General features: G+C 43.7%; 1 protein-coding gene and 1 long non-coding RNA gene across 2 annotated transcripts; one reads left to right on the top strand and one right to left on the bottom strand.

The window, feature by feature from the left end:
- Positions 1–7,409: 7,409 nt before the first annotated feature.
- On the bottom strand, positions 7,410–13,233 carry LOC139535971 (uncharacterized). The gene is made up of 2 exons (XR_011667232.1): positions 13,076–13,233; positions 7,410–10,188 (listed from the first exon to the last, which is right to left on the bottom strand). It is a non-coding gene; the product is annotated as an uncharacterized lncRNA (long non-coding RNA).
- Positions 13,234–16,286: 3,053 nt separating this feature from the next.
- Positions 16,287–23,494, top strand: sox12 (SRY-box transcription factor 12). Its single transcript, XM_071335998.1, has 2 exons — positions 16,287–16,629; positions 17,197–23,494. The coding sequence occupies exon 2, from the start codon at positions 17,245–17,247 to the stop codon at positions 18,448–18,450; it is 1,206 nt and encodes a 401-aa protein (XP_071192099.1). The 5' UTR covers positions 16,287–16,629; positions 17,197–17,244; the 3' UTR covers positions 18,451–23,494.
- The last annotated feature ends 4,141 nt before the right edge of the window (positions 23,495–27,635 follow it).

Genomic DNA, 27,635 nt, shown 5'->3' with positions numbered 1-27,635 from the left:
AGTATGATAGAGGTATACCAGTCATGGAAATAAGTATAGAATCAGTATATTAGAGGTATACCAGTCATGGTAATGAGTATAGGATCAGTATGATAGAGGTATACCAGTCATGGTAATGAGTATAGAATCAGTATGATATAGGTATACCAGTCATGGTAATGAGTATAGAATCAGTATGATAGAGGTATACCAGTCATGGTAATGAGTATAGAATCAGTATGATAGAGGTATACCAGTCATGGTAATAAGTATAGAATCAGTATGATAGAGGTATACCAGTCATGGTAATGAGTATAGGATCAGTATAATAGAGGTAGACAAGTCGTGATAATGAGTATAGAGTTAGTATGATAGAGGTATACCAGTCATGGTAATGAGTATAGGATCAGTATGATAGAGGTATACCAGTCATGCTAATGAGTATAGTGTGCGTGTGCATGCATGCCTGTGAAAGAAAGAAAGAAAGAAAGAAAGAAAGAAAGAAAGAAAGAAAGAAAGAAAGAAAGAAAGAAAGAAAGAAAGAAAGAAAGAAAGAAAGAAAAGGAAAGGCACTGTAGAGAGGGAGAGAGAGAGCTTTGGCAATATGTTTCAATATGTTTTGGCAATATGTACATTGTTACATCATGCCAATAAAGCACATTTATTTGAATTGAATTGAGAGAGAGAGAGACAGAGAGAGAGAGAGGCACTAGAGAGAGAGAGAGAGAGAGAGGCACTAGAGATAGTGAGAGAGAGAGAGAGAGAGAGGCACTGGAGATAGTGAGAGAGAGAGGCACTGGAGATAGTGAGAAAGAGAGAGAGGCACTGGAGATAGAGAGAGAGAGAGGCACTGGAGATAGAGAGAGAGAGAGAGAGAGAGGGTAGACACAGGAAAACCTGGCTCCCTGTAGAGGAAAGGCTGTGCAACCACTGCACAATAGCAGAACCTGAGACGGAGCTGCATTTCCTGACAAAATGTCATAAAAAATATAAAACAATTAGAGAGTGTCATTCCCCCAAATTTGAAACGCTTATTCAAGGTTTCAAAGACCTCTCCGATGAGAGTAGGCTACCAGTCCTGTTGAGGGAGGACGCAGAGAGCTGTGGGTAGGCAGCGCACTACATTGCTGCCTGACATAAGTTGAGGGACAGTGTCTGACAAACCAATCAACCTGCACATGTACTCTACTGTATGCTTATTGTTATTGTTGAATGTATGGTTATTTTGACACTTGGTTATTGTTGTTACTGTTGTCCCGTTGACAATTTTGATTCTCATTTTTATTTTTATATTGTAAATATCCAAAATAAGCTTTGGCAATATGTACATTGTTACGTCATGCCAATAAAGCAAATTGAATTGAATTGAAATTGAATTGAGAGAGAGAGAGAGAGAGACAGAGTAAGAGAGAGAGAGAGAGAGAGAGAGAGAGAGAGAGAGAGAGAGAGGCACTCGAGATGGTGAGAGAGAGAGAGAGAGAGAGAGAGAGAGAGAGAGGCACTGGAGAGAGAGAGAGAGAGAGAGAGAGAGAGAGAGAGAGAGAGAGAGAGAGAGAGAGAGAGAGAGAGAGAGAGAGAGAGAGAGAGAGAGAGAGTAAGGGAGAGAGAGAGAGAGAGAGGCACTGGAGATAGTGAGAGAGAGAGAGAGAGAGAGGCACTGGAGATAGTGAGAGAGAGAGAGAGAGAGAGAGAGAGAGAGAGAGAGAGAGAGAGAGAGAGAGAGAGAGAGAGAGAGAGAGAGAGAGAGAGAGAGAGAGAGAGAGAGCGAGACAAGAGGGGGACAAACACCTGCCTGCAGGTGACAGCATTCCCTCCCCCATATGCCCCCCTAGGCACAACTATGACAACATAACCAACAAAAACGGGTCACAACTCCTGCAGCTCTGTCGCACGCTGGGTATGTACATAGTCAATGGTAGGCTTCGAGGGGACTCCTATGGTAGGTTCACCTATAGCTCATCTCTTGGCAGTAGCACTGTAGACTACTTTATCACTGACCTCAACCCAGAGTCTCTCAGAGCGTTCACAGTCAGCCTACTGACACCCCTATCAGACCACAGCAAAATCACAGTCTACTTGAACAGAGCAATACTCAATCATGAGGCATCAAAGCCAAAGGAACTGAGTAACATTAAGAAATGCTATAGATGGAAGGAATGCAGTTTGGAAACCTACCAAAAAACAATTAGGCAACAGCAAATTCAATCCCTTTTAGACAACTTCCTGGGTAAAATGTTCCACTGCAATAGTGAAGGTGTAAACTTGGCAGTAGAAAATCTTAACAGTATATTTGACCTCTCAGCTTCCCTATCAAATCTAAAAATCTCAAATAGAAAACCGAAGAAAATGAACAACAATGACAAATGGTTTGATAAAGAATGCAAAAATCTAAGAAATAAATTGAGAAACCTGTCCAACCAAAAACATAGAGACCCGGAAAACCTGAGTCTACGCCTTCACTATGGTGAATCACTAAAACAATACAGAAATACACTACGGAAAAAGAAGGAACAGCACGTCAGAAATCAGCTCAATGTAATTGAAGACTCCATAGACTCTAACCAATTCTGGGAAAATTGGAAAACACTAAACAAACAACAACACGAAGAATTATCTATCCAAAATGGAGATGTATGGGTAAACCACTTCTCCTATCTTTTTGGCTCTATAACAAAGAATAAAGAGCAAAAACATATACATGATCAAATACAAATCCTAGAATCAACTATTAAAGACTACCAGAACCCACTGGATTCTCCAATTACCTTGAATGAGTTACAGGACAAAATAAAAACCCTCCAACCCAAAAAGGCCTGTGGTGTTGATGGTATCCTTAATGAAATGATCAAATATACAGACAACAAATTCCAATTGGCTATACTAAAACTCTTTAACATCGTCCTTAGCTCTGGCATCTTCCCCAATATTTGGAACCAAGGACTGATCACCCCAATCCACAAAAGTGGAGACAAATTTGACCCCAATAACTACCGTGGAATATGCGTCAACAGTAACCTTGGGAAAATCCTGTGCATTATCATTAACAGCAGACTCGTACATTTCCTCAATGAAAACAATGTACTGAGCAAATGTCAAATTGGCTTTTTACCAAATTACCGTACAACAGACCATGTATTCACCCTACACACCCTAATTGACAACCAAACAAACCAAAACAAAGGCAAAGTCTTCTCATGCTTTGTTGATTTCAAAAAAGCCTTCGACTCAATTTGGCATGAGGGTCTGCTATACAAATTGATGGAAAGTGGTGTTGGGGGTAAAACATACAACATTATAAAATCCATGTACACAAACAACAAGTGTGCGGTTAAAATTGGCAAAAAACACACACATTTCTTCACACAGGGTCGTGGGGTGAGACAGGGATGCAGCTTAAGCCCCACCCTCTTCAACATATACAGTGGGGAGAACAAGTATTTGATACACTGCCGATTTTGCAAGTTTTCCTACTTACAAAGCATGTAGAGGTCTGTAATTTTTATCATAGGTACACTTCAACTGTGGGAGACGGAATCTAAAACAAAAATCCAGAAAATCACATTGTATGATTTTTAAGTAATTAATTTGCATTTTATTGCATGACATAAGTATTTGATACATCAGAAAAGCAGAACTTAATATTTGGTGCAGAAACCTTTGTTTGCAATTACAGAGATCATACGTTTCCTGTAGTTCTTGACCAGGTTTGCACACACTGCAGCAGGGATTTTGGCCCACTCCTCCATACAGACCTTCTCCAGATCCTTCAGGTTTCGGGGCTGTCGCTGGGCAATACGGACTTTCAGCTCCCTCCAAAGATTTTCTATTGGGTTCAGGTCTGGAGACTGGCTAGGCCACTCCAGGACCTTGAGATGCTTCTTACGGAGCCACTCCTTAGTTGCCCTGGCTGTGTGTTTCGGGTCGTTGTCATGCTGGAAGACCCAGCCACGACCCATCTTCAATGCTCTTACTGAGGGAAGGAGGTTGTTGGCCAAGATCTCGCGATACATGGCCCCATACATCCTCCCCTCAATACGGTGCAGTCGTCCTGTCCCCTTTGCAGAAAAGCATCCCCAAAGAATGATGTTTCCACCTCCATGCTTCACGGTTGGGATGGTGTTCTTGGGGTTGTACTCATCCTTCTTCTTCCTCCAAACACGGTGAGTGGAGTTTAGACCAAAAAGCTCTATTTTTGTCTCATCAGACCACATGACCTTCTCCCACTCCTCCTCTGGATCATCCAGAGGGTCATTGGCAAACTTCAGACGGGCCTGGACATGCGCTGGCTTGAGCAAGGGGACCTTGCGTGCACTGCAGGATTTTAATCCATGACGGCGTAGTGTGTTACTAATGGTTTTCTTTGAGACTGTGATCCCAGCTCTCTTCAGGTCATTGACCAGGTCCTGCCGTGTAGTTCTGGGCTGATCCCTCACCTTCCTCATGATCATTGATGCCCCACGAGGTGAGATCTTGCATGGAGCCCCAGACCGAGGGTGATTGACCGTCATCTTGAACTTCTTCCATTTTCGAATAATTGCGCCAACAGTTGTTGCCTTCTCACCAAGCTGCTTGCCTATTGTCCTGTAGCCCATCCCAGCCTTGTGCAGGTCTACAATTTACCCCTGATGTCCTTACACATCTCTCTGGTCTTGGCTATTGTGGAGAGGTTGGAGTCTGTTTGATTGAGTGTGTGGACAGGTGTCTTTTATACAGGTAACGAGCTCAAACAGGTGCAGTTAATACAGGTAATGAGTGGAGAACAGGTGGGCTTCTTAAAGAAAAACTAACAGGTCTGTGGGAGCCGGAATTCTTACTGGTCGGTAGGTGATCAAATACTTATGTCATGCAATAAAATGCAAATTAATTACTTAAAAATCCTACAATGTGATTTTCTGGATTTTTGTTTTAGATTCCGTCTCTCACAGTTGAAGTGTACCTATGATAAAAATTACAGACCTCTACATGCTTTGTAAGTAGGAAAACCTGCAAAATCGGCAGTGTATCAAATACTTGTTCTCCCCACTGTATATCAACGAATTGGCGCGGGCACTAGAACAGTCTGCAGCACCCAGTCTCACCCTACTAGAATCCGAAGTCAAATGTCTACTGTTTGCTGATGATCTGGTGCTTCTGTCACCAACCAAGGAGGGCCTACAGCAGCACCTAGATCTTCTGCACAGATTCTGTCAGACCTGGGCCCTGACAGTAAATCTCAGTAAGACCAAAATAATGGTGTTCCAAAAAAGGTCCAGTCACCAGGACCACAAATTCCATCTAGACACCGTTGCCCTAGAGCACACAAAAAACTATACATACCTCGGCCTAAACATCAGCACCACAGGTAACTTCCACAAAGCTGTGAACGATCTGAGAGACAAGGCAAGAAGGGCCTTCTATGCCATCAAAAGGAACATAAATTTCAACATACCAATTAGGATCTGGCTAAAAATACTTGAATCAGTCATAGAGCCCATTGCCCTTTATGGTTGTGAGGTCTGGGGTCCGCTCACCAACCAAGATTTCACAAAATGGGACAAACACCAAATTGAGACTCTGCATGCAGAATTCTGCAAAAATATCCTCCGTGTACAACGTAGAACACCAAATAATGCATGCAGAGCAGAATTAGGCCGATACCCACTAATTATCAAAATCCAGAAAAGAGCCGTTAAATTCTACAACCACCTAAAAGGAAGCGATTCCCAAACCTTCCATAACAAAGCCATCACCTACAGAGAGATGAACCTGGAGAAGAGTCCCCTAAGCAAGCTGGTCCTAGGGCTCTGTTCACAAACACAAACACACCCCACAGAGCCCCAGGACAACAGCACAATTAGACCCAACCAAATCATGAGAAAACAAAAAGATAATTACTTGACACATTGGAAAGAATTAACAAAAAAACAGAGCAAACTAGAATGCTATTTGGCCCTAAACAGAGAGTACACAGTGGCAGAATACCTGACCACTGTGACTGACCCAAACTTAAGGAAAGCTTTGACTATGTACAGACTCAGTGAGCATAGCCTTGCTATTGAGAAAGGCCGCCGTAGGCAGACATGGCTCTCAAGAGAAGACAGGCTATGTGCACACTGCCCACAAAATGAGGTGGAAACTGAGCTGCACTTCCTAACCTCCTGCCCAATGTATGACCATATTAGAGAGACATATTTCCCTCAGATTACACAGATCCACAAAGAATTTGAAAACAAATCCAATTTTGATAAACTCCCATATCTACTGGGAGAAATTCCACAGTGTGCCATCACAGCAGCAAGATTTGTGACCTGTTGCCACAAGAAAAGGGCAACCAGTGAAGAACAAACACCATTGTAAATACAACCCATATTTATGCTTATTTATTTTAACTTGTGTGCTTTAACCATTTGTACATTGTTACAACACTGTATATATATAATATAACATTTGTAATGTCTTTATTGTTTTGAAACTTCTGTATGTGTAATGTTCGGGCGGCGTTCGGCGGTCGTCGTCACCGGCTTTCTAGCTGCCACCGATCTACGTTTCTTTTTCCATTTGTTTTGTCTTGATTGTACACACCGGGTTCCCATTACGTTATAATTTATTCCCTATTTAACCCTCTAGTTCCCACATGGTTTTGTGCGTGTTTGTTCTTTGTTTAGTGTTCAAGTCTTCTGTGAGCTGGTGTGTTTTCCCTGCGTGGAAATGTTGTTGTTTCTTTTCGAGTAAAGTACGTATTTTACTCAGTTCTGTGTCCTGCGCCTGACTCCGTCCTAACCGCTGCACATTGGCACTTGACAAAGGGACTAAAGTAATACTGCAAAAAAAATATTTTTGTTCTGAATTTAAAAAATTATGTTTGGAGCAAATTACTGAGTAAAACTCTCCATATTTTCCAGCATAGTGGTGGCTACATCATGTTATGGGTATGCTTGTAATCGTTAAGGACTGGGGAGTTTTTCAAGATAAAAAATACATGGAATGGAGCTAAGCACAGGCAAAATCCTAGAGGAAAACCTGACACATTCACCTTTCAGCAGGATAATAACCTAAATAAAACGCAAGGCCAAATCTACACTGAAGTTGCTTACCAAGAAGACAGTGAATGTTCCTGAGTGGCCGAGTTACAGTTTTGACTTAAATCTGCTTGAAAATCTATGGAAAGACTTGAAAATGATTGTCTAGCAATGATCAACAACAGAATTTTTGAAAAGAATAATGGACAAATAATGTACAATCCAGGTGTACAAAGAGACTTACCCAGAAAGACTCACAGCTGTAATTGCTGCCAAAGGTGATTCTAACAAGTATTGACTCAGGGATCTGAATATATTTCATTTTCAACAAATTTGCTAAAATTTGTGTAGATGGGTGAGATTTTCTGTTGTTGATTTAATCCATTTTGTATTCAGGCTGTAACACAACAACATATGGAATAAGTCAAGGGGTATGAATACTTTCAGAATGCTCTGTATGTTATTTTATTATAAGAAAATACATCATTGCTTATATCGGGCACGCTTTCAGGAGTTTAAACTCAGTTTAATGTGTCTCCTAACACAACACAAGAGACCATAGTGTCTTTACAGTACAGTGTTCCAGTATAATTGCATTGCCAGAGACAGATTTACAACTCATCTACTGTATGAGCTCTTGGCTCTGAGTGGCGATGATAACACACAAACATTTCTTCACATTAGTGTTATAAAAATTTGCACATTGCTGTTGAAATATCATCCCGTTAAAACAAGGAGCCCAGGATTAGACACGGGGCATTTTTCTTTATCTTCCTTTTCTTCACACTTAGCCCCCCCCCTCCCCCCCCCCTCCGCTCCACTCACTCACACGCTCCCAAATGCAAATGAGCATGATACCCATGAAATTAAGATGCAGTTCCCCAGAGATAGCCACACAGATTATGGCATACTGCAGGAATTTGGAGATATATATGTCATGGTGAGTCAAATTAATTTCACGATAGACTGAGACTTGAAACTATGTCATACCTCCACGTCTGGCATGTACATTGTGTTTCCATTAATTAGGTTTGCTGTATCGGAGGGGTAATAAATCACAAGTCCAGTCAGTTCCTCTTGTAATGAAGTCCCAGCCGCACCGCATGCCGCATCAGCAAAGCACTATTAGTCGTCTCACAACGTTACAGTTTAAATGTACAGTACTGGTTAGAACAAATATATGTACTGTATGTATAGGGCCAAAGATACCGCTTTGTGGACCACACAAGAACCTCCTTGATACTTCCCTATGTGCTTTAACTAGAGAACAGGTTATATGTTATTCATGTTCAGACCTGCTGCCCTGGCTGACTCCACACAGATTCAGCTGAGGTTAGCCCTCTCAGTGAAGCATGGTGGTGGCAGCATCATGCTGTAGGGATGTTTTTCAGCGGCAGGGACTGGGAGACTAGTCAGGATCGAGAGAAAACCTTCTGTAGAGCACTCAGAACCTCAGACTGGGGCGAAGGCTTACCTACCAACAGGACAACAACCCTAAGCACACAGTCAAGACAAGGCAGGAGTGGCTTCAGGGTCTGAATACTTATGTAAATGTGATATTTCAGTTTTTGTTAAAAAAAAATGTGCAAAAACATCTAAACCTGTTTTTCCTTTGTCATTATGGGGTATTGTGTGTAGATTGATGAGGGGGGAAAACAATTTAATCCATTTTAGAATAAGGCTGTATTGTAATAAAATGTGGAAAAAGTCAAGGGGTATCAATACTTTCTGAATGTAATGTACCTCTCCTCTCTCTCCCCCTCTCTGTCTCTTTCTGTCTGTCTCTCTCTCCTCATGTCCATCACTCTCAGTCAGATGTAATCATTATCTGTCTCTCGTGCAGAGCTGCTGAGAGGTATGCCTGCAGGGCCTGTCTGGCGGAAATGTATGGCCCCTCTGTGGAAAAGTCACACAGAGACAGGCTTGCACCCGCCACCAAGCCTCCCAGACTCAGTCTTGCATTTAAATGGCAGTAAATCGGCACTAATTTTCCCAGTGTGTCATTTCCCCATGTAATGGTGTCTGATGGGAGCCGGTGTGATTTTACCGGCGGAGCTGTCAAGGCTGATTTACCCAACGCAGCACTGGAATACAGAGAGGAAGAGCTCTTCTAGCACCTGAGTGGAGGGTAGAAGACAACCTCCTCGGTTTTACCCACAGGAATGGGTAAAAAGACCCCAGTCATATCTGCCTCTGTGAGATCATGGTTTGGGACAGTAGCTTTTCCTGACCATGCAACCTGACAAGTAAAATCTCTGGTCCCTAGTTATGGTGAATGCTGCATAATGGGGGTATTCATAGCTTTAGTATCAGTTGCTAAATTGCCACCAAAGGGACATGTATATAGTAGTCATTCCTCCTGCCTAACAACAGTATGTTGGCAGGCTGTAGGTTTCACAGATGACAGCTATTAAAGCAGGTATAACTGGAGGCAGAACAGAAGGCTGGTTTTAAATGTCAATGGTAGAAATCCTTGAAGTGAAGATAAAGGTTGGGCACAAATGAAGTGAATGCACACTGCACTGTACAATGACATGCAATAAAAGGTATCCGGTTATTTCCTTGCTCTTAACAGATACCTGCACTTACAGTCTATGACAGTGGTAGTAACAAGTCATCACTAATCGGAAATTGTCTCACCTGGCCTTAGCAATTCACATCCACTCTGCACTTCTCCTCCCCCCCTTCCTTGCAGTGCTAATAGTGCAGCCCCTCCCAACACGGTAAAACAAAGGTCCCAGGACACAACAACCTGAGCTGGGCGTATTAGCATTCACTGTGCTAGAGGTTAGAGGGAGTCTCTCAACTCATTAGTGAAGAAGAGGCCCTTTAAGCTGGCAGATGCTGCATACTGTATCAGCAGAAAGGGTAGAGCAGAGTCGAGTCGTTGAGTCTAGCAGAGCCGAGTATAGTAGAGCAGCATCCATCCACAGGCCTCCTGGTTGGCGTGCAGGGCGCAGCTGGGGCTCAGCCCAGCCTTGGAGAGAGATCAAAACTGAGGGCAATACAGGGGAGGCAGGTCCCACTGGGCAGGGGGGGTTGGATTATGCTGGCATACCCCTACTGCCAAGATCAAAATGAAGTGGAAGGAATATTAAACCTTGGGCTGGGGGTGCCTGGCAGGCAGACAGTAATTGGTACAGGATTGTGTCCTCCGGCACTCGCAGCGTTCCTCTCCTCCGCTCCTCCTGCAGAGCAGAGCGTCCCACCACTGAGAAGGGGAGGATGGAGAGTATACACATACACACACAGACATGAGCACACACATTGTACAGTACACACACACACACACACACACACACACACACACACACACACACACACACACACACACACACACACACACACACACACACACACACACACACACACACACACACACACACACACACACACACACACACACACACACACACACACACACACACACTAGGCACCCTCAGTGGCAGAGAAGAGAAAACGTCACAACAACTTCCAACACCAATCGACGTTACAGTGCATGCATTTCAGCAGGGGGGTTCAAATCAACTAAATCACATAATTCTCATTCTCCAACGGGTTTTCACTCACACAAATCAATGTGAGTGGTCGTTTGAGAGGTGCTTTACACTTTTAAATATGTATTTTAAATGTAAAAAATAAAGAAACTAATCCTAATCTATCTACAGTGTGCCCTGTATAATGGGTCTTCTGTATTGTTTTTAATCATCTGCAAGACTACACAGACTACTCGGGCTAGCCAGCCCCTGATGCTAGCAACTGTGAGTCATGCTAGATTAGAGGTAATTGGCTGCTTTGTTGTCCTTTACCTGGGCGGGCAGATTATAAAGACACGGCTGCGAAAGAAAATGGCCTCATTTCCCCTAGAAGCTAGCTTCCAAGGGGACCTGAACAGTGATGGTAATAATGATGAAGTAGCCTCTAAGGAGGCGAGAGAACATAAACATACGAGTGAGTAAGAGGCTATTTCCCAAATGGCACCCTATTCCCTATGTAGTGCACTTCTTTTGACTGGGCGCTTTTGGGCCCATAGGGCTCTGGTCAAAAGTAGTGAACTACATAGGGAATAGGTTATCATTTGAGACACAGACAGAGAGGGCCACGGAAGGTTCTGGACCTTTTCTTCTCTCTCAACAAATATGTGAATTATTCTCTATGACAAAATGTTCAAGGTCAACAATTTGACAAAATGCTTTTATGAGTGTTACTTTGTATTTCTCTAGCTAGCAATACCTACAGAGTTACATTCAGAAAGAAACATACAGTGCAACATGTTTCTATAATGACAGAGAGCTGTTTATTACGCTTAAGAGGATGATGACATGAGTGAAATCTCCTGAGGGATATGTTTTGTTTTGATGTACTTCTATTGGCCGTCTGAGCCTCACCCAAACCACATGTTCATTGGTCATTGCATGCAAAACAAAACAAAAGTACTAGAGTGGGGAGTTTAGTGTAATAATCTGCCACAAATCCCTAGCTGTCGCTTAGATTAGAGTCCCTAAATGTTGACTATCCATTTATTCCTCCACAGCAAAAGGGACATACTGTAGATCCCCCAAAATCAACAGGCAGCCTTTAATTCTTAAAGCATAATGCTGACATCTAATGTGTCTCTATGAGGGGTTTGATATCCCCCCCAAAAACCTCTATTGACTTTAATGACGAACAGATGCCTTTACTTACATACTTAGACAGCGGGAGATAATATAATAAACCTGTTTTAAATGTTATAATTTCTAATGCTAATGCTGGCAGAGTTGTGAGCCTTCTAGAGTCCAAACGTGGAAGGCATAAGGCACATTGAGAGCATACTGATACTCTTCACTCCAAATCTCATTTCAATACAATCTGCCCTCCAGTGACAATGTCAAAGCCAGGCCCTTGATTTGTTATAAAGGGATAGGTGTCTTAACCCTACATATTTATATTGATGTCACCTCAGTGTCAAACCCCATTTCTTAGCTCATAATTTGAGCCAAATAACTGATCAAGGTGAATCATAAGTGTGTGTGTGTGTGTGTGTGTGTGTGTGTGTGTGTGTGTGTGTGTGTGTGTGTGTGTGCGTGCGTGCGTGCGTGCGTGCGTGCGTGCGTGCGTGCGTGCGTGCGTGCGTGCGTGCGTGCGTGCGTGCGTGCGTGCCTGCGTGCATGCGTTCGTGCGTATTTGTACTTGCGTATTTGTGTACGTATTTGTGTGTGTGCATGTACATATTTGTGTGTGTGCATGTACATATTTGTGTGTGCACATGCCAAGGGCTGGAGGCTAGAGAGCTCAAAGGGATGATAACATTGAAACCATATGTTTTGTTAATAAGTCGATGAATATACAGTATTTCAGGAGATGGAGTTGCCTGTATGGTAGTGAGAGTAAGAGAGACTTACATTGAAATGGAAGGTTTGAGTGGTTCTAACGGGAGAGCTACAGCAGGTGAGCAGTTTGTCTATGTTAATGTGCTGGACTAATGAACAAGAACAGAGTTTGGTGGTTGGGGAAAATGTTGACCTTGGGATGGGATGAGCCTGTTGTATAATGTGATCCAAGCCAGGTCCCCGTTTTAAACCTCAGCTGTCACTGTCACGGGGCCAGAGCTTTCTTTTATTTATTTCATTTTATTGTCTCCACTTACTCTGACCCCTAAGGAATGGCTTGACCCACCCAATCCTCTTCCCTCATATGAGGAGAGCCTGAGAGCACGCAGCAGCTCAGACCAGTTCAAGCCCGAGGTAGGGGGAGAAAGAGTAAATGTTATGACCTCGCGGTGCAGGTTCCTGTGTACGATGATGCTTCCAGCCCTATAGCCAACATAACAAGTATTTCTCTGGAGAGACCAGTCGTTATGACATCATTCTGTGCATAATGAAGCTAAACAACAACATTGAAACAAGAATCTGTCATTTGAAATAGTAAAGAGGGCATCCTTGTTGTGAGATCCTCAGCTTCCCCCTAGCAGTCCTCCCAGCCTTTCATATGGAATTGGTTAATTATGTAATTTGTCAATTTTATTGCCCAGAGAGCCCTTTCATAGGCTACAGATGCCATTGCAGTAATAGAATGGATATTGCTAAATTAATATAAACTTAATTGTCATCTCTTACCAATAAAATTTGATTGCAGCCTCCTTTATCAGATGGGCTGCCGGGTGCTGGTGATGATGGGTAGGTGTGATGAAATTTGATTGCAGCCTCCTTTATCAGATGAGCTGCCAGGTGCTGGTACGGTGGGTAGGTATGATGAGGAAAGCAGTGAGACGAGGCACTGCATGGGCAGTAAAAGTGTTTGTGACTAGACCAGGATGTGTTAATAAAGGCTGTCCCCTCTAACCTTCCCCCCTAGCCCCTCAGACGCAGCGCAAGGGCTGTTTCTATTCTGAGAAATGGACAGGAGGATGAGGGGTGAAAAATGCAGGGGGGGGGGGGCTGTCTTAAAGAGGTCAGGGGTCAGAATCTGGGAGATGGGGGGAGTTCACGTTCATTTATCTTGCTACTGTCTGCTCCGTTTGACAGGGGGGCCAAAGGTCAGAGGATGAGAGGAGGGGGAAGGGCTGTAATCTTGAACCTCTCAGTTGTCTGCCTGCGTACATGGTGGAGGTAATCAGCCTCCCTTCTCGCCCCCCTCCTCGTCCAGCCAGAGAGCACCCTTTGACCTTTTCGCAAGGGAAAGCACCATTTCAACCCAAACAGATTGGGCAGAGAATCAGGTCCCTTCACATAAGCAGATCACGACCTGACATTCCTGTGACATTGGGGATGTTACAATATGGTTCACGCCGCCAGGTTTACAAGGGCAGTGCAGGCAACATGCTCATAGCACAGCGGGTGTTTTTCATAATGGAAAGCAGTGGGCAAGCCAAGCCAACCAAACTGTTCACTGAAGCTTTAATTTAAAGAGTGGCTAAGAATAAAACAAAGCCAAAGATAATGTGAAAAAAGGCACAAATGAATGTATTCATAAGACAAAGGTTACATGACACTGTCCGCATGTGTCTTGTGGCGTGGAGAAAGCACACTGATGCATAAATGCACAGTGTCTGTGTGTTCATTAAACCACTCATTAAATAAATGTATCATACATTTGCACCGCTGAGGGAGCAATGCCAATAACAAATAAATGCACAGCTGAGAGTGAACAGCACCTTAAAAGTACATCCACTACGGCAAACGTTGCGAGGGAAAAGGACACATTTCATTCCATTTTTATGAATTCCATAGAAGGGTTCTTAACTGGAGAGCAAGCCTGGGTTGGAGACAGGAGACATTAGATTACACAGGTTAGGAAGTCATATATTTTTCAAAAGATAAAATTCTATGAATAATCATACATTTATGATTAATATGCAGTGGTGTACTTGTATTTACTTGTATAAATGATGTTTCATGAAGGTTGGTGGGTATCAAAACTTCATGTGAGCAATAACCATGTGTGATATGATGAGACATTATATTTTTTTCATCAAACTATGTGATATAAAACAGCAGAAGACCAAAGATTACCAGGCCATTATATTTGGTCTAAGAGGGGAGGGGGGTGTAGATCCACTCTAGTCTGAAATGACAGCAGAGGATCTCTCTCTGTGCAGTTCTCTAGCAGCCACTAATCCCTGAAAAATGATCTATCTGTGGGTAGAATGGTGAGGGGGGGGCAACACACACCTCTGATGCACCCCAAGCCCTCAGGACCCCTCCTTTCCCAGGCCTTATCTGGCAGACAGCTCCACCAGGCCTGCCCCGTGTGGGGGGTGCGAGGGCGGACTGAAGGGGGAAATAGAAAGAGAGGGGGTCAAATCCTCTAGCCTAAACCACAGCAATAATCGGCAAACATGCCTGCTCAGGGATTTAGGCAGGGTCTGAAGTAGGTCGCCCACTGAAGGGTTGTTGTCATTTTGTGTGCGGCCGTGCCAGGGCTAACATCAGTTGTATTTGTCAAAGTGAACATGTCTGACAACCAGACACTGCGCTGGCACGGAGACTAATGCAATGTGCTTGAGGAAGCAGATAATGAACAACCAATAATGAACAAGCAACAGAGCGAGAGATAGAGCACACCACCATGTATGTGTTCATTGCATTTTGCCACTTTATAAGAAGTATACTTAAGATTATTATCACTTAAAGTGCTATTTTAGCACTTTTTTACAATACTTTTTTTGATGAGAGAGTGGTTTGTATTAAAGCCCCAAAATATTGAAACTTCCAAGAAAGTGCAAGGTTGCAGTTCTGTTGTTAGACTCTCCTAACTGGCATTGATTATGCCAAGAATATGTATTACACCAGACTGTATGTATTATCTTCATAATGGAAGTCTCCTACTAAATACAATTTGGGGATTTCTCAATTGGTGTATTAATGTGCTAGCTCTGTCCGGCAGAATAACCAGACACACTCCTCACAGAGCTTTAATGGTTTTGTCCACTCACATAATTGTCGTTCATTTTAATGGACCGTTTTCCAGGCTAGCAATAATGACAGAGCTGATGTCACACCAGGACATCGTGCACATTTTTTCATTCACCTCAAACTTGACATTCAAATCCATACATGCTGCATCACATTTTCTCTCGTATCCCCTCTAGGTTCCCTATGAATCAAAATGCAACAGTATCTGCGACTAAGGCGACTAAGGTTTGGTCTGTCCTTAATAATCAATTGCGTATTAATTAATCAGCTTATCTATTTATGATATTATTTATTTATTGTATTTTGCAGACACTGCCGTCACTGTACATTTTGATAGAGGACCATACTGTACTGCAAACACATAGCATGACTTCAACTGTTTCCCCTTTGACCTTCTCCCTTGATATCCTTTTAATGCTGATAGTGTGTAGACGGATTTCAACATGCACACTTTAACCCACAAAGTGTACTGGTCAACAGATTCATAACATTGAGCACTCCATTATTTAACTGTCAGACAGACAACATCTTGCAGGAGACAGTTCAGTGCAAGGTCTCCTTCTTTAAAACTGCACTTAACATTTAAGCAATTAACATTTCAACCACCTCCCTCAGTTTCCCTGTTCTGTCACTGTGCCTGTGACTCACTGTATGGATACTTTCTGCTCTACCACGCAAACGCACGCACGCACACACACACACACACACACACACACACACACACACACACACACACACACACACACACACACACACACACACACACACACACACACACACACACACACACACACACACACACACACACACACACACACACACACACACACACACACACACACACACACAGCGAGCGCGGACTGGTGGGTGGAGGGGGAGGAGTTTGTGTCAGAGGAGGTTGAGCTGTCTACTGTGAGGTTTATAGAGTAGCAGACGGGGGTGCTGTCCTACAAAGAGGGAATAGAAGAGACTCTGACAATGAACAAAAGCAGACAGTAAGAGAGAGAGACAGAAAGAGAAAGACAGAGAGAGATTGAAAGAAAGCCAGCCTGGGACAGCTTGGCACTATAGAGAGACAGACGTTGGACTCTAGCACTCATTTCCTCTCTGCTCCACTGCAAGCCCAACTCCTTCAGCTCACCACTGCATCAGGAGAGTCAGCCCATGTGGAGAGGGAACCGGTTTCTTTTTTTCAGACACTCAGCATCTAGGTCCTGAGGCAAGGAGAACTGAAGCAGAATCCTGCAGAATTGCTGGTGAGTGTTTTAGTGTTTGTCCTAGTGGTCACATTTCCAGCCAGTGATGTGAGTGTGTTAGTCATTAAATTGTACTGAGTTATGTTGTGAGTAATGTTAGATACATTATGTTTGAATTTTTTTAGATCTGGGTTGGATTTGTACAGAATTTCTTAGTTTGCACCTCTAAAAGCAGATGGGATATCTGCTTCTTTTTCACTGAATATTAGCTATATAAGGAAACATACTGTATTGTACAGACATGGGATCTTCATTTGATCACCCTGTTGCAGGATAACTTTGGTGTATTTTTCCTTCACGAAAAATGAATCAACCCCTACAAAAATGTTCATTAATTATAATCCATATAATAATTCACATTTGCTGTTGCTGCAGGATTATTTTTGTACTGATTATTTTTGTATTTTCTGCAGGATTATGATCTGTACTGGTTATATGTAACAACTGAAAATGAATGGGAATAACATCAGTATAGATTTATGTGATATTTACAGTCCTGCTGTCAGCTGAGTGATGATACTCTTTATGGTGGTATTTATGGCTTGTCTTTTTCCTTTGGGGGGACAGGAGGAGGAAACATTGCAGTAACAACTTAGAGTGTCTGTGTGATTATGGATGACTCCAGCCGTCATTTTGAGTAGAGCGTCTTCCTCCATCATGGTACAGCAAAGGGGACACAAATACCCAGCAGTTATGGACAGTGATATGAGCCAAGAGGTTTTCTTGGGACTGGGTGCAGATGACAGGGAGGAGGTTTTTGGACTGTTGCCCTCCAACAAAGACCCCAACTGGTGCAAGACTCCCACGGGTCACATCAAGAGGCCCATGAATGCATTCATGGTCTGGTCGCAGATCGAGAGACGGAAGATCATGGAACAGTGGCCAGACATGCACAATGCAGAGATCTCCAAACGCCTAGGCAAGCGCTGGAAACTCCTCCCCGACTATGAGAAGATCCCCTTCATCAAGGAAGCGGAGAGGCTCCGGCTAAAGCACATGGCCGACTACCCCGACTACAAGTACCGGCCCCGGAAGAAGAGCAAGAGCTCCATGCCCGTGCGGGTTGGGGACAAGGTCCCCTTGAAGACAGGCAAGTCCCACCCGGGTGGTCGCGCATCCGCTTCCGCCACCTCCACCGCCACCAGCAGAGGGCTCAAGGTACGAACGCCTTCCTCCAAACACAGAGCCAGCTTCGACAGCAATAAGTTCAAAGGTTACGATGAGGGCATCAGCGATGATGACACAGTGGATGTAGAGTTGGCCAGTCCGATGACGAGCCAGCCAGGAGGGCAGAGGCCAGCCGTGGGTGTCTTCCACCACCAGCAGGCTGCCATGACCCCCGGCGAGCAGCAGACTCAGCTTGCAACCCAGCTCAGAGTCAAAGTGTCGACCACCACCTCCCACCAGCCCACCTCCAAGCTGCCTGTGGGCCTCTCCTCTGGGTCTCCAGTACCCCACAGCCTCCCAGAGTCATCCCCCAGGGTGTCCTCTTCCTCTGAGCCTCTGGCTCCCCTCTCCTCCACTGGCCGCTCCTCCACCGGCCGCTCCTCCACCCCCACCTCCACCAGCTCCTCCTCCTTCGTGTCGTCGGCCTCCTCCGACGAGGAGCTGGACGAGGAGATTTTGCATATTATCTCCAACTCCAACTTCGACAACATGCCTATGGACTGCTCCACTCTGGACAAAGACTTTGACGCTACATTTCACACCAACTCAGGATCCCACTTCGATTTCCCTGATTACTGCACCCCGGAAGTGAATGAGATGATATCCGGGGACTTGCTGGTGCCCAGTATCTCTGACCTGGTGTTCACCTACTGAGGCCCAGCATGCCTCTACAGGATTCTGGCTTACTGGCAGAATATATACTATTCATAAAAGCCTGTGGTTTTTTGGTTATATTATAAATTGGACACTTTATTTTGTATTTTCTCAATCAAGTCCGTAAGTGCTAATTCTTCACTTTTCCCAGTATGCCACATCCTGAGGGTCTGGTGTACAAACAGTGAAAGGTTGCTTACGTCAAGCCTTTTATCAGAGTTCAAATATTCAGGCACAGAACAGGAGACCAGCTACAAACAGACAAGCAGACACTGAACAGATATGTTCTTAGTAGAGGGATAATAGCGCTTTCAACAGTAAACTTATTCAGTATTTTTTCTTCAGTATTAACAGGAGCATGTACAGTAGCATTTCCATGTCTTTCATATGCATTTGTTGTATATGAAGCAGCATAACAACCATGTTCTGACATAATCAACCAAACTCAAGGCAGCAACTGCAGATTGAAATAAAAAAAAATGCATGTTATCAACAAATCATCTGTAAATATCAAAGGGCAAAAAGGGAGATCATGTGAGGAATAGTGCTTATGTTGCAGCTAATAGTCCTTATGTTGCAGCTAATAGTCCTTATGTTGCAGCTAATAGTCCTTATGTTGCAGCTAATAGTCCTTATGTTGCAGGTAATAGTCCTTATGTTGCAGCTAATAGTCCTTATGTTGCAGCTAATAGTCCTTATGTTGCAGCTAATAGTCCTTATGTTGCAGCTAATAGTCCTTATGTTGCAGCTAATAGTCCTTATGTTGCAGGTAATAGTCCTTATGTTGCAGCTAATAGTCCTTATGTTGCAGGTAATAGGAATCTGCAGCACTTGTCATCAGGCTTTTACAGTAGCATCAGTTAAAGCATAGGCTCTCTCCAGGAGAGAAATCCGCTGCATACTCTGTAATTAGGTAACAGCACTTTCATCGCCTTGCTAATAGTGCAGACTCCAAGACATGGAGTTCATGTAAACACAAGCCTTGTGTGTGTGCCTGATTCATTCCAGACAGTTGAGTGTGACTGTAACGGTGGTAGGTGGTTAGAGAGTGGGGCTAAGTAGTGGAGGGGGAAGAGGAGGAGTGGATGGAGGAGTGAAAGAGGGGTTGGGGGGGTCTATGATGGGGGTCAGGAGAGGCTTTTCATTCAGGGAGCTGTGCATCTGTCCTTGCAGGCAGCAGCCTTTGTGCCGGAGTTCAGAGTGTGAGTGTTAGTGTGAGTGTGTGCGTGCGTGCGTGCGTGCGTGCGTGCGTGCGTGCGTGCGTGTGCGCGCGTGCGTGCGTGTGTGCGTGCGTGCATGTTTGAGCTCAACTGAGTGAGCGTCTGCCAGCCGGGGGAGTGTAGGGGGGGTAGTGTATTCAGGGGGAGATGAGGATCATGGCCATCCACACAGCCACCAGCGCGGTAGAATTCATGTCATGTCTGCAGTCTGGCTGCAGCTGCCTGATCAGGGCCGATTCAGCGGTGAATGGAGGCGAAATCTGTGACTGCCAGCTGTCCCTCCATTGACTCTCTCAGGGATCGTTTTGTCTAGAGGTCCTACTGCCTCCCGTGGCTCATTCATCTGCCCTGATCTGGGGATGAGATGCACGCCACCTCTCCTCTCCTCCTATCAGCCCCTATCTTCTCTCTCTCAAATAGCCGCAAGGGGACGAGGTGACACAGCGAGAGAAGGAGCCAGAACCCCTCCCCCTCTCTCCACCACAACATGTGACCTTTCTTCTTTTCATCCCTCTATCCTCATTAATTACATCGCCTGGCTTTGGCACCGTGGCGAAAAGGACCTGTGTTATTTACTTACTCTCCACAAGCAGCTGGCGAAGAGCCAGCCAGAAAGCAGCACCAAAACCCTTCCTGCAGTTCATACCTTAGATAAACTGATGTGAATCCCTCGTCAGACAGATCTTGTTGGAGCCAGCCAGCATCCTCTAACAGAGGCCGCCCCATGCGGTGCAGAGTGCCTCTGGAGCAGGCCATGGAGAGGCAGGGGACAGGGGATACATAATGGGACCATGGCGGATACGCTGGGAGTTTGTTTTCAGACCAACATGCACCATTTGGAGTAGCGTGATAATGACTGTGTGGTACAGGGACCATGACGAGAACCGTACTGGATTTTTTGTTGTGTTCCTCCTCAGTCCTTCCCCCCAGGAAACACCTGAAGGAACCAATGTGTGTCTATGTGTGGCAGGGTTTTAGTTCCTTGTGATGATGTCTGGAGAGAACTGCACCATAAACTTTACAGTACAATGTCTTCATTAGCAAAAAAAATGAATAAACCAGGTAACTTGTTTCTGAACTGGAAGGGGGCTTCCCTCTTAGATATCAATGGTAGGAGAAGACATATGAAGAAAGATGGTTCTACTACAACCCGAGGCCTTTAAGAGTCCATACAGCAACACTGTTTTCTTTCTTCTGTTACACATAAGTAGAAGTTCCTCAACACTATTGGAAGGACACCGTGTGAGAAGAAAATAATCCAGCAACAACATCCAACCTCCATCTAAAAGTGAACTGCAATCAAGGTTTTAGACATACGGCATGTGTCCTAGTGTTAAAAAAGTGATTGCCAGTATTTTGTACTTTTAATAGGCATAGACAAAGTATGGCAGAGTTCACCATTCCTGACGAAACAGGTGAAATTATAAATGCAGATTCAGCAAAAATGTATTGGCTCACAAATTGAATGGGTATTTCAGCTCTTGATCATGCACATGATCTGTCTGGCTATAATATTAGCAGTCAACAAACCTAAAGTACCGTGCAGTGTAAACAGACACATCCTATGGTAATGGAACCAATACTGAATTCAACACCAGCAGTAAAAATTAGACTCAGGACTAAACTAACAGCTTACTGTGGAACAACTCCTATTTCTAATGTGCTGTGTATGTCTGTGTATTAGATCATGCATCAACCCAAAAAATTGGTAGCTGCAAGAAAATGTGATACTGCTAAGTAATACATTTTCAGATTCAATCTTTGAAAGTACCATGTGTTTCAATCATTCAGGTGCATTTAAGTATAAATAAAATATTTATTTAATTACATTAAACAAACAAAACATTCTTAAGCTACCACTGAGGAAGTACAGTTCCCGCTCAGCCCAGTCAAAACTGTTCGCTGCTCTGGCCCCCCAATGGTGGAACAAACTCCCTCACGACGCCAGGACAGCGGAGTCAATCACCACCTTCCGGAGACACCTGAAACCCCACCTCTTTAAGGAATACCTAGGATAGGATAAAGTAATCCTTCTCACCCCCCCCCCCCCCTTAAAAGATTTAGATGCACTATTGTAAAGTGGCTGTTCCACTGGATGTCATAAGGTGAATGCACCAATTTGTAAGTCGCTCTGGATAAGAGCGTCTGCTAAATGACTTAAATGTAAATGTAAATGTTAAGCAAAATGTGCAAAGGGAACACCCTTGATCTAAACTAACCAGCATTTTTTATTAGAATGATTCTAGGCTCATTTTCTTTCTTTATTTCATATTTTAGAAAGAGAGCTAGAAAACGGGCTAGACAACTCACAGATGGGCTTCAGCAAATTAGTGTCAGAGTGATAAATGAAAAAAAGATGGAGAGAAATTAAGCTGGATAAAAATACCCATCTGGTGGCACCTCCTACTCTGGGCCAGCCTTTGATGAATAGCATTCCCTGAGATGGAAATACAAGGACAAAGCAAATTTCATATAGCTGTTGGCCCCCGTCTCCTACTGCCTCCCACATCACAAGTGTGGCACAGGAGCCCCTGCCATACTGAGCATGTCTGTCTGCATGTCTGTCTCCAGCAACAGCGTCACGCATGTGGCTGCCACCACGGCGACAAGGGGCCCCTCAGCAGGCCCAGTCCAGGGCTATAGGGGTCAACAGGGGACACTCTCAGCCTCAGGGTCCTAGTAGGACTTAACTTACCATTCCTTTAAACCACACCGACCTGACAACACAACAGCAGCACTGGGAGACCCGGCCTGCTGCACACAGAAGTAGCCAAAATACGACCATGATGCCTCACATTTTAGTACACATTGTTTACAAGGTTTTATGGTATTATAGACTGAGCTGAATACAGAATGTTTCCTCTGTTTTTCATCTTCGCAGCAAGGGTTGTTTTGATATATTTACAATGTCAAATATGATTTGTAATCTATTCACCAGCACGTTTCTGGTCTTAGTTATGGCAAATTGTAACAAAACATATTTCTGTGATATGAAAACAACAATCTTATTTATCTGAAAATATGCTTGTGTTGAACTTTGATTTCTCAACGTTATTGTAGAACAGGGGATAATGGGGGTGTTTAAATATATTTTAATGTGCTACAAATGCATTGGATCCAGCCTACACTCCAGAGTGTACTAGTCAGAACTGTCTAATCAAATATATTAGGCTCACCCCTATTCATCATATATACTGTATATTGGCATACATTTTATGATCTGCGTTGATGAATGTAATTGGTCGATAAGTAGTACCAAAATTCTGACATTGCATTGATAATAGGTATGCATGTACAAATAGTAAACGTCTCTGAAATTGGAGTAACTGCACTTCATATCCCATGCAACACCTTATAATTAAAAAATAGGGGGAGAATGATGGTGAAAGTCATTTAGAAATATGCATCACTATGCTAACAGAACATATTGCTAATATTGTCATATTGGAACCCCTTCTGCTGTGTAGACTGTTTCATTCCTGCACTATTCTTTATGGATTGGTGCACAACAAACATTATGTATTTATATCAATCAGTCAATTGCAATTCGATAAAGCTCATTTATTCCATGTGTAAAATGGTTAAACAACTTACCATCTCGTTCATCTTAGTATCACGTTTTACCAATAATTAGCATTGCTTTATCATGTATATGTATGCTTTTTGTAGTGTGGTACATTCAGCTGTTCTGACAGTGAGTATGTGGATAGAAATAAAAGCACTTTGTTGTAAATATGTACGTAGATCTGAGAGATGTCATTCTCATTTTGGATAGAGTTATCAGTGTAGTGACTCTGCATTACTGAATAAACTGTTACAGTCAACGTTGGATGTCTGTCTCAAACTCTCTGTTTCTGTCTGGGTAGAGTGGAATTTTCTGTATCAATCTGGAGATGTAATATTCTCAACTGCCTTCTGGGGTTTTAACAGTTGGCTTCCACTGTGACAACGTTATGTGTCGGTTGTTTCACTGTGTCTGTCAGGATGCAGATGTTTTTGTGGTCAAACCTAAGGAACCTGAACATGTGCACTTATGATGTCATTCACTGTACATGTACACAAGATATATTCGAGGCACACACTGAAACCACTGTCACACTGACTGAAAACCCACCACAACACATTCTCACAATAATTTTTTAACACTTAAAGTGTAGTGACTGTTATTTCAGCACAGTGAAGAAATACAAAAATTAATCGAGCTAGGGGTTATTCCCGAATCCAACTGAGCAACAAAAATTATTCTAAAGGGGAATTATTCGGTCGACCAAATATAGTGTGCCCTTCTGAATTCCCATTTAGAATTCTAACCTGGGTCTGCAGCCAGCCGGGCTTCTATAGCCAAAGGCCATGTTTGACTGCTTATGGCTGATGAGGGTGACATTTATCCCTTTTGTCACTTCAGAGACTTACACACGAGACAGTGTGGTGAATCAAGCAGACATGCAGTGTGCATCAAGCAGACATGCAGTGTGCTCTTCACAGTTATGCCAGCTCCAGATTCAAATATGGGTTAAACAAATGGTATCAACGGCTGCTGAAATAGGGTCCAGACTGAATATTCAGCCCATTTCAGGGGTGAGTGACACGTTGTGTATTGAGAGAGAGAGAGAGAGAGAGAGAGAGTATATTGTCGGAGTGCGCAAGCAGCGTGCAGCAGAGTAGACGTGGTTGGTTGGGTGGAGGTTTGATGTGTGTCACGCTCTTGATTCCCTGATTCTAATAAGCTGATTTTGTGAGAGACACCTGAGAGGATTACTCAAAGGATTATGGGTAGCAGCAGCTCTCACATTAGATTAGATGCACCTCACACTCTCTCACGTTAGATTGGATGCATGTCACTCACTACCACCCCCTCCCTCCTCTCCACAACATATACTAATTTACCCAGGAGTCACACCATAATGTCTGACAAATAGCACTCTCCTAATGCCCTAAACACACAAATGCACAGGGATAACTGTATCTGATAACTAACTCCCAGTGCTAGGTGCCACATAGCTCTACACATGTTGTGAGTGACCTGACTCACCAAAGGTGTCAACAGGCATCCATATTGTTTCACTACCTGGACCCTTTAACCTTCTTACAGCAGCCCACAGTGATAGCTGCCCTCAAAAGTGTGTCTGCCTGGTGAAAACAGCCTCATCTGTAGAACAGCTTATTGAGTTTCACAGGGAGCTTAGGTAAACACATAGCTGTTTTACTGGCTGAATCATTGAAAGCTTACATTTCACTAGGACCAACTACCAATGGCTCCGGCGGAATTAGCCAATAAAGGAGTATTTCTCCACCACTTTTCTCCCTGGTCAGAGAAAATGAAGTGTACTGTTCTGTCCCTCCTGATGTATCTATTCTCCCCACGAAAACACAGTCCTGATAGGAAAGGATTTAGGTCCTTGTAAACTGCTGCATCAGTCCACTCAGGCCCATACCAGGATTAATTAGGCCTAATTGCTGTTCTTCCAATTACGCAGTGATGAGCAGAGAGACATGATTATTGCTAGGAAGCTCTGAAGGAGAGTCCTCCTGCATAGTCTGGGGCATGGGGAGGCAAGGATTGACAGTGGAACGCATTGTGTATTTGTGGGAGTTTTTGGGAGATAGAGCGAGTGTGTGTGTGCATGCACGTGCGCACATCCAGTGTATGTGTGATCTCTGTGTATTTTTGTATGTGTGTGGTGCTCCTAAGCAGCAAGACAGCCAGACCTATGTCACATCAAATCAAATGTTATTGGTCACATACACATTTTTAGCAGATGTTATTGCGGGTGTAGCAAAATGCTTGTGTTCCTAGCTCCAACAGTGCAGTAATATCTAACAATTCTCAACAATACACACAAATCTAAAATAAAAGAATGGAATTAAGAAATAAATAAATATTTGGACAAGCAATGTCGGAGTGGCATTGATTAAAATACTGTAGAATAGAATAATAATATGAGATGGGTAAAGCAGTATGTAAACATTATTAAAGTGATTAGTGTTCCATTATTAAAGTGGCCAGTGATTCCATGTCTATGCATATAGGGCAGCAGCCTCTAAGGTGCAGGGTTGAGTAACCGAGTGGCACAGTGGTCTAAGGCACTGCATCTCAGTGCTAGAGATGTCACTACAGACCCTGGTTTGATTCCAGGCTATATCACAACTGACCGTGATTGGATGTCCCGTAGGGCGGTGCACAATTGGCCCAGCGTCGTACGGGTTAGGGTTTGGCCGGGGTAGGCTGTCATTGTAAATAATAATTTGTTCTTAACTGACTTGCCTAGTTAAATAAAGGTTAAATAAAAATACAACCGGGTGGTAGCCGGCTAGTGGTGGTTATTTAACAGTCTGATTGGCTTGAGATAGAAGCTGTTTTTCGTCTCTCGGTCCCAGCTTTAATGCACCTGTACTGACCTCGCCTTCTGGATGATAACGGGGTGAACAGGCCATGGCTCGGGTGGTTGATGACCTTGATGATCTGGGACATCAGTTGCTGTAGCTGTCCTGGAGGGCAGGCAGTGTGCCCCCAGTGATGCGTTAGGCAGACCGCACCACCCTCATGTACCAGACAGACTACTGGGATTCTGTCTGTGCCATGGTGTGATCTCTCAGATGAGGCTGCTGAAACTGCGTTCGTCACCCCTGACCTGGGTCTGACTGCAAGTGTGATATTTCTGTACTTAATTTTCTATAAATGTGCTAAAAACTTGTTTTCACTTTGTCGATATGGGGTATTGTGTGTAGATGGGTGAGAAAACAGGTATATTTCATCCATTTTGAAATCAGGATGTAACACAACAAAATGTGGAATAAGTAAATGGGTATTAATACTTTCTGAAGGCACAGAATTTACTGTATCTATCTATCTATCTCCTCCCTCCACAGGAAAGTCCACAAGTGGAGTTTCGTGTTTGTCCTTTTGGAAAAATACAAGATGCTTAAAGAGACCAGCCTACATCATATACATCCAGTTATTCTCTGGATCTCCTCACACACATACACACACACACCCTCAAATTAAAAACACACATTACCATGCGTTTGCCCTCTGGAGAATGCCGAGATTTGAGTGGGCCAGGAGACATTGGTGTGGACAGATTTGGACTGTCTGTCCCCTTTGGGCCAGTCTAGTAATGTAGTGACTCCAGACAGGCTGCGTTACGGTGTGGAGGGAGCCAGAGGAGGCCACACACTGCCAAAAGGGGACAGTATGGAGGCTGTAAAGAGCTGAGCAGGCCAACAGCTGGCACCCTGCCCAGTGACCAGGCAGACAGCCGCTACACAAGAGGACAGGCCTGAAAGCCAAGACAGACATACAGCCAGACTAAGGATACATCCTAAATTGCACCATTTTTCCTATATAGTGCACTACCCTGTGGACCCTGCTCAAAAGTAGTGTACTATATAGGGAATATGGTGCCATTTGGGGTGCAGACCAAGTCTGCTTCAGGTGCTGCTGGAGCCTAGAAGTCTATGGAATAGTCACCCTCATTCAGTATAGACAGTGGACTTAAAGGCTAATCCAGATAAGTGCATATTGGAGAAGTGCAGACTTGGTTTATGTGCATTGCGTTTCACCAGTCCCAATTCAAGTTCACTCTTTTTAATTGCTCTGGGTATCTGCATGATCCAATTAGATAAAGATAGTTTGATTCAATAGAGCATGTACATACAGTACATGACAGTCACAAAACAACACATTTATCAAGAGTTGACAGTATGTTGCTACCTACGGTACTGTATAGTATCTGTAGTCCTTACTGTAAAACCTGCTTTCTCAAGCCCAGTTGCTTTGAGTTCTAGATGTTAAAAATAGTGACAACTGCAGCATTTTTTTAAGGGCTGGGAAAATACACATCATGCATCACTGAGATGTCTTTCGCTTTTATATTGTCATGAACTGCACCAGTTCTCATTTTCTGGGAAAGCCATTTCAGAGTTGACATTTTAATAAAGTGCTGTCTGAACATGTGTGCACAA

Source organism: Salvelinus alpinus, chromosome 12 (assembly GCF_045679555.1).
Source record: "Salvelinus alpinus chromosome 12, SLU_Salpinus.1, whole genome shotgun sequence".
NCBI lineage: Eukaryota > Metazoa > Chordata > Actinopteri > Salmoniformes > Salmonidae > Salvelinus > Salvelinus alpinus.
The sequence above is the reverse complement of the archived record's forward strand: the minus strand, read 5'-3'. Positions and strand labels throughout refer to the sequence as shown.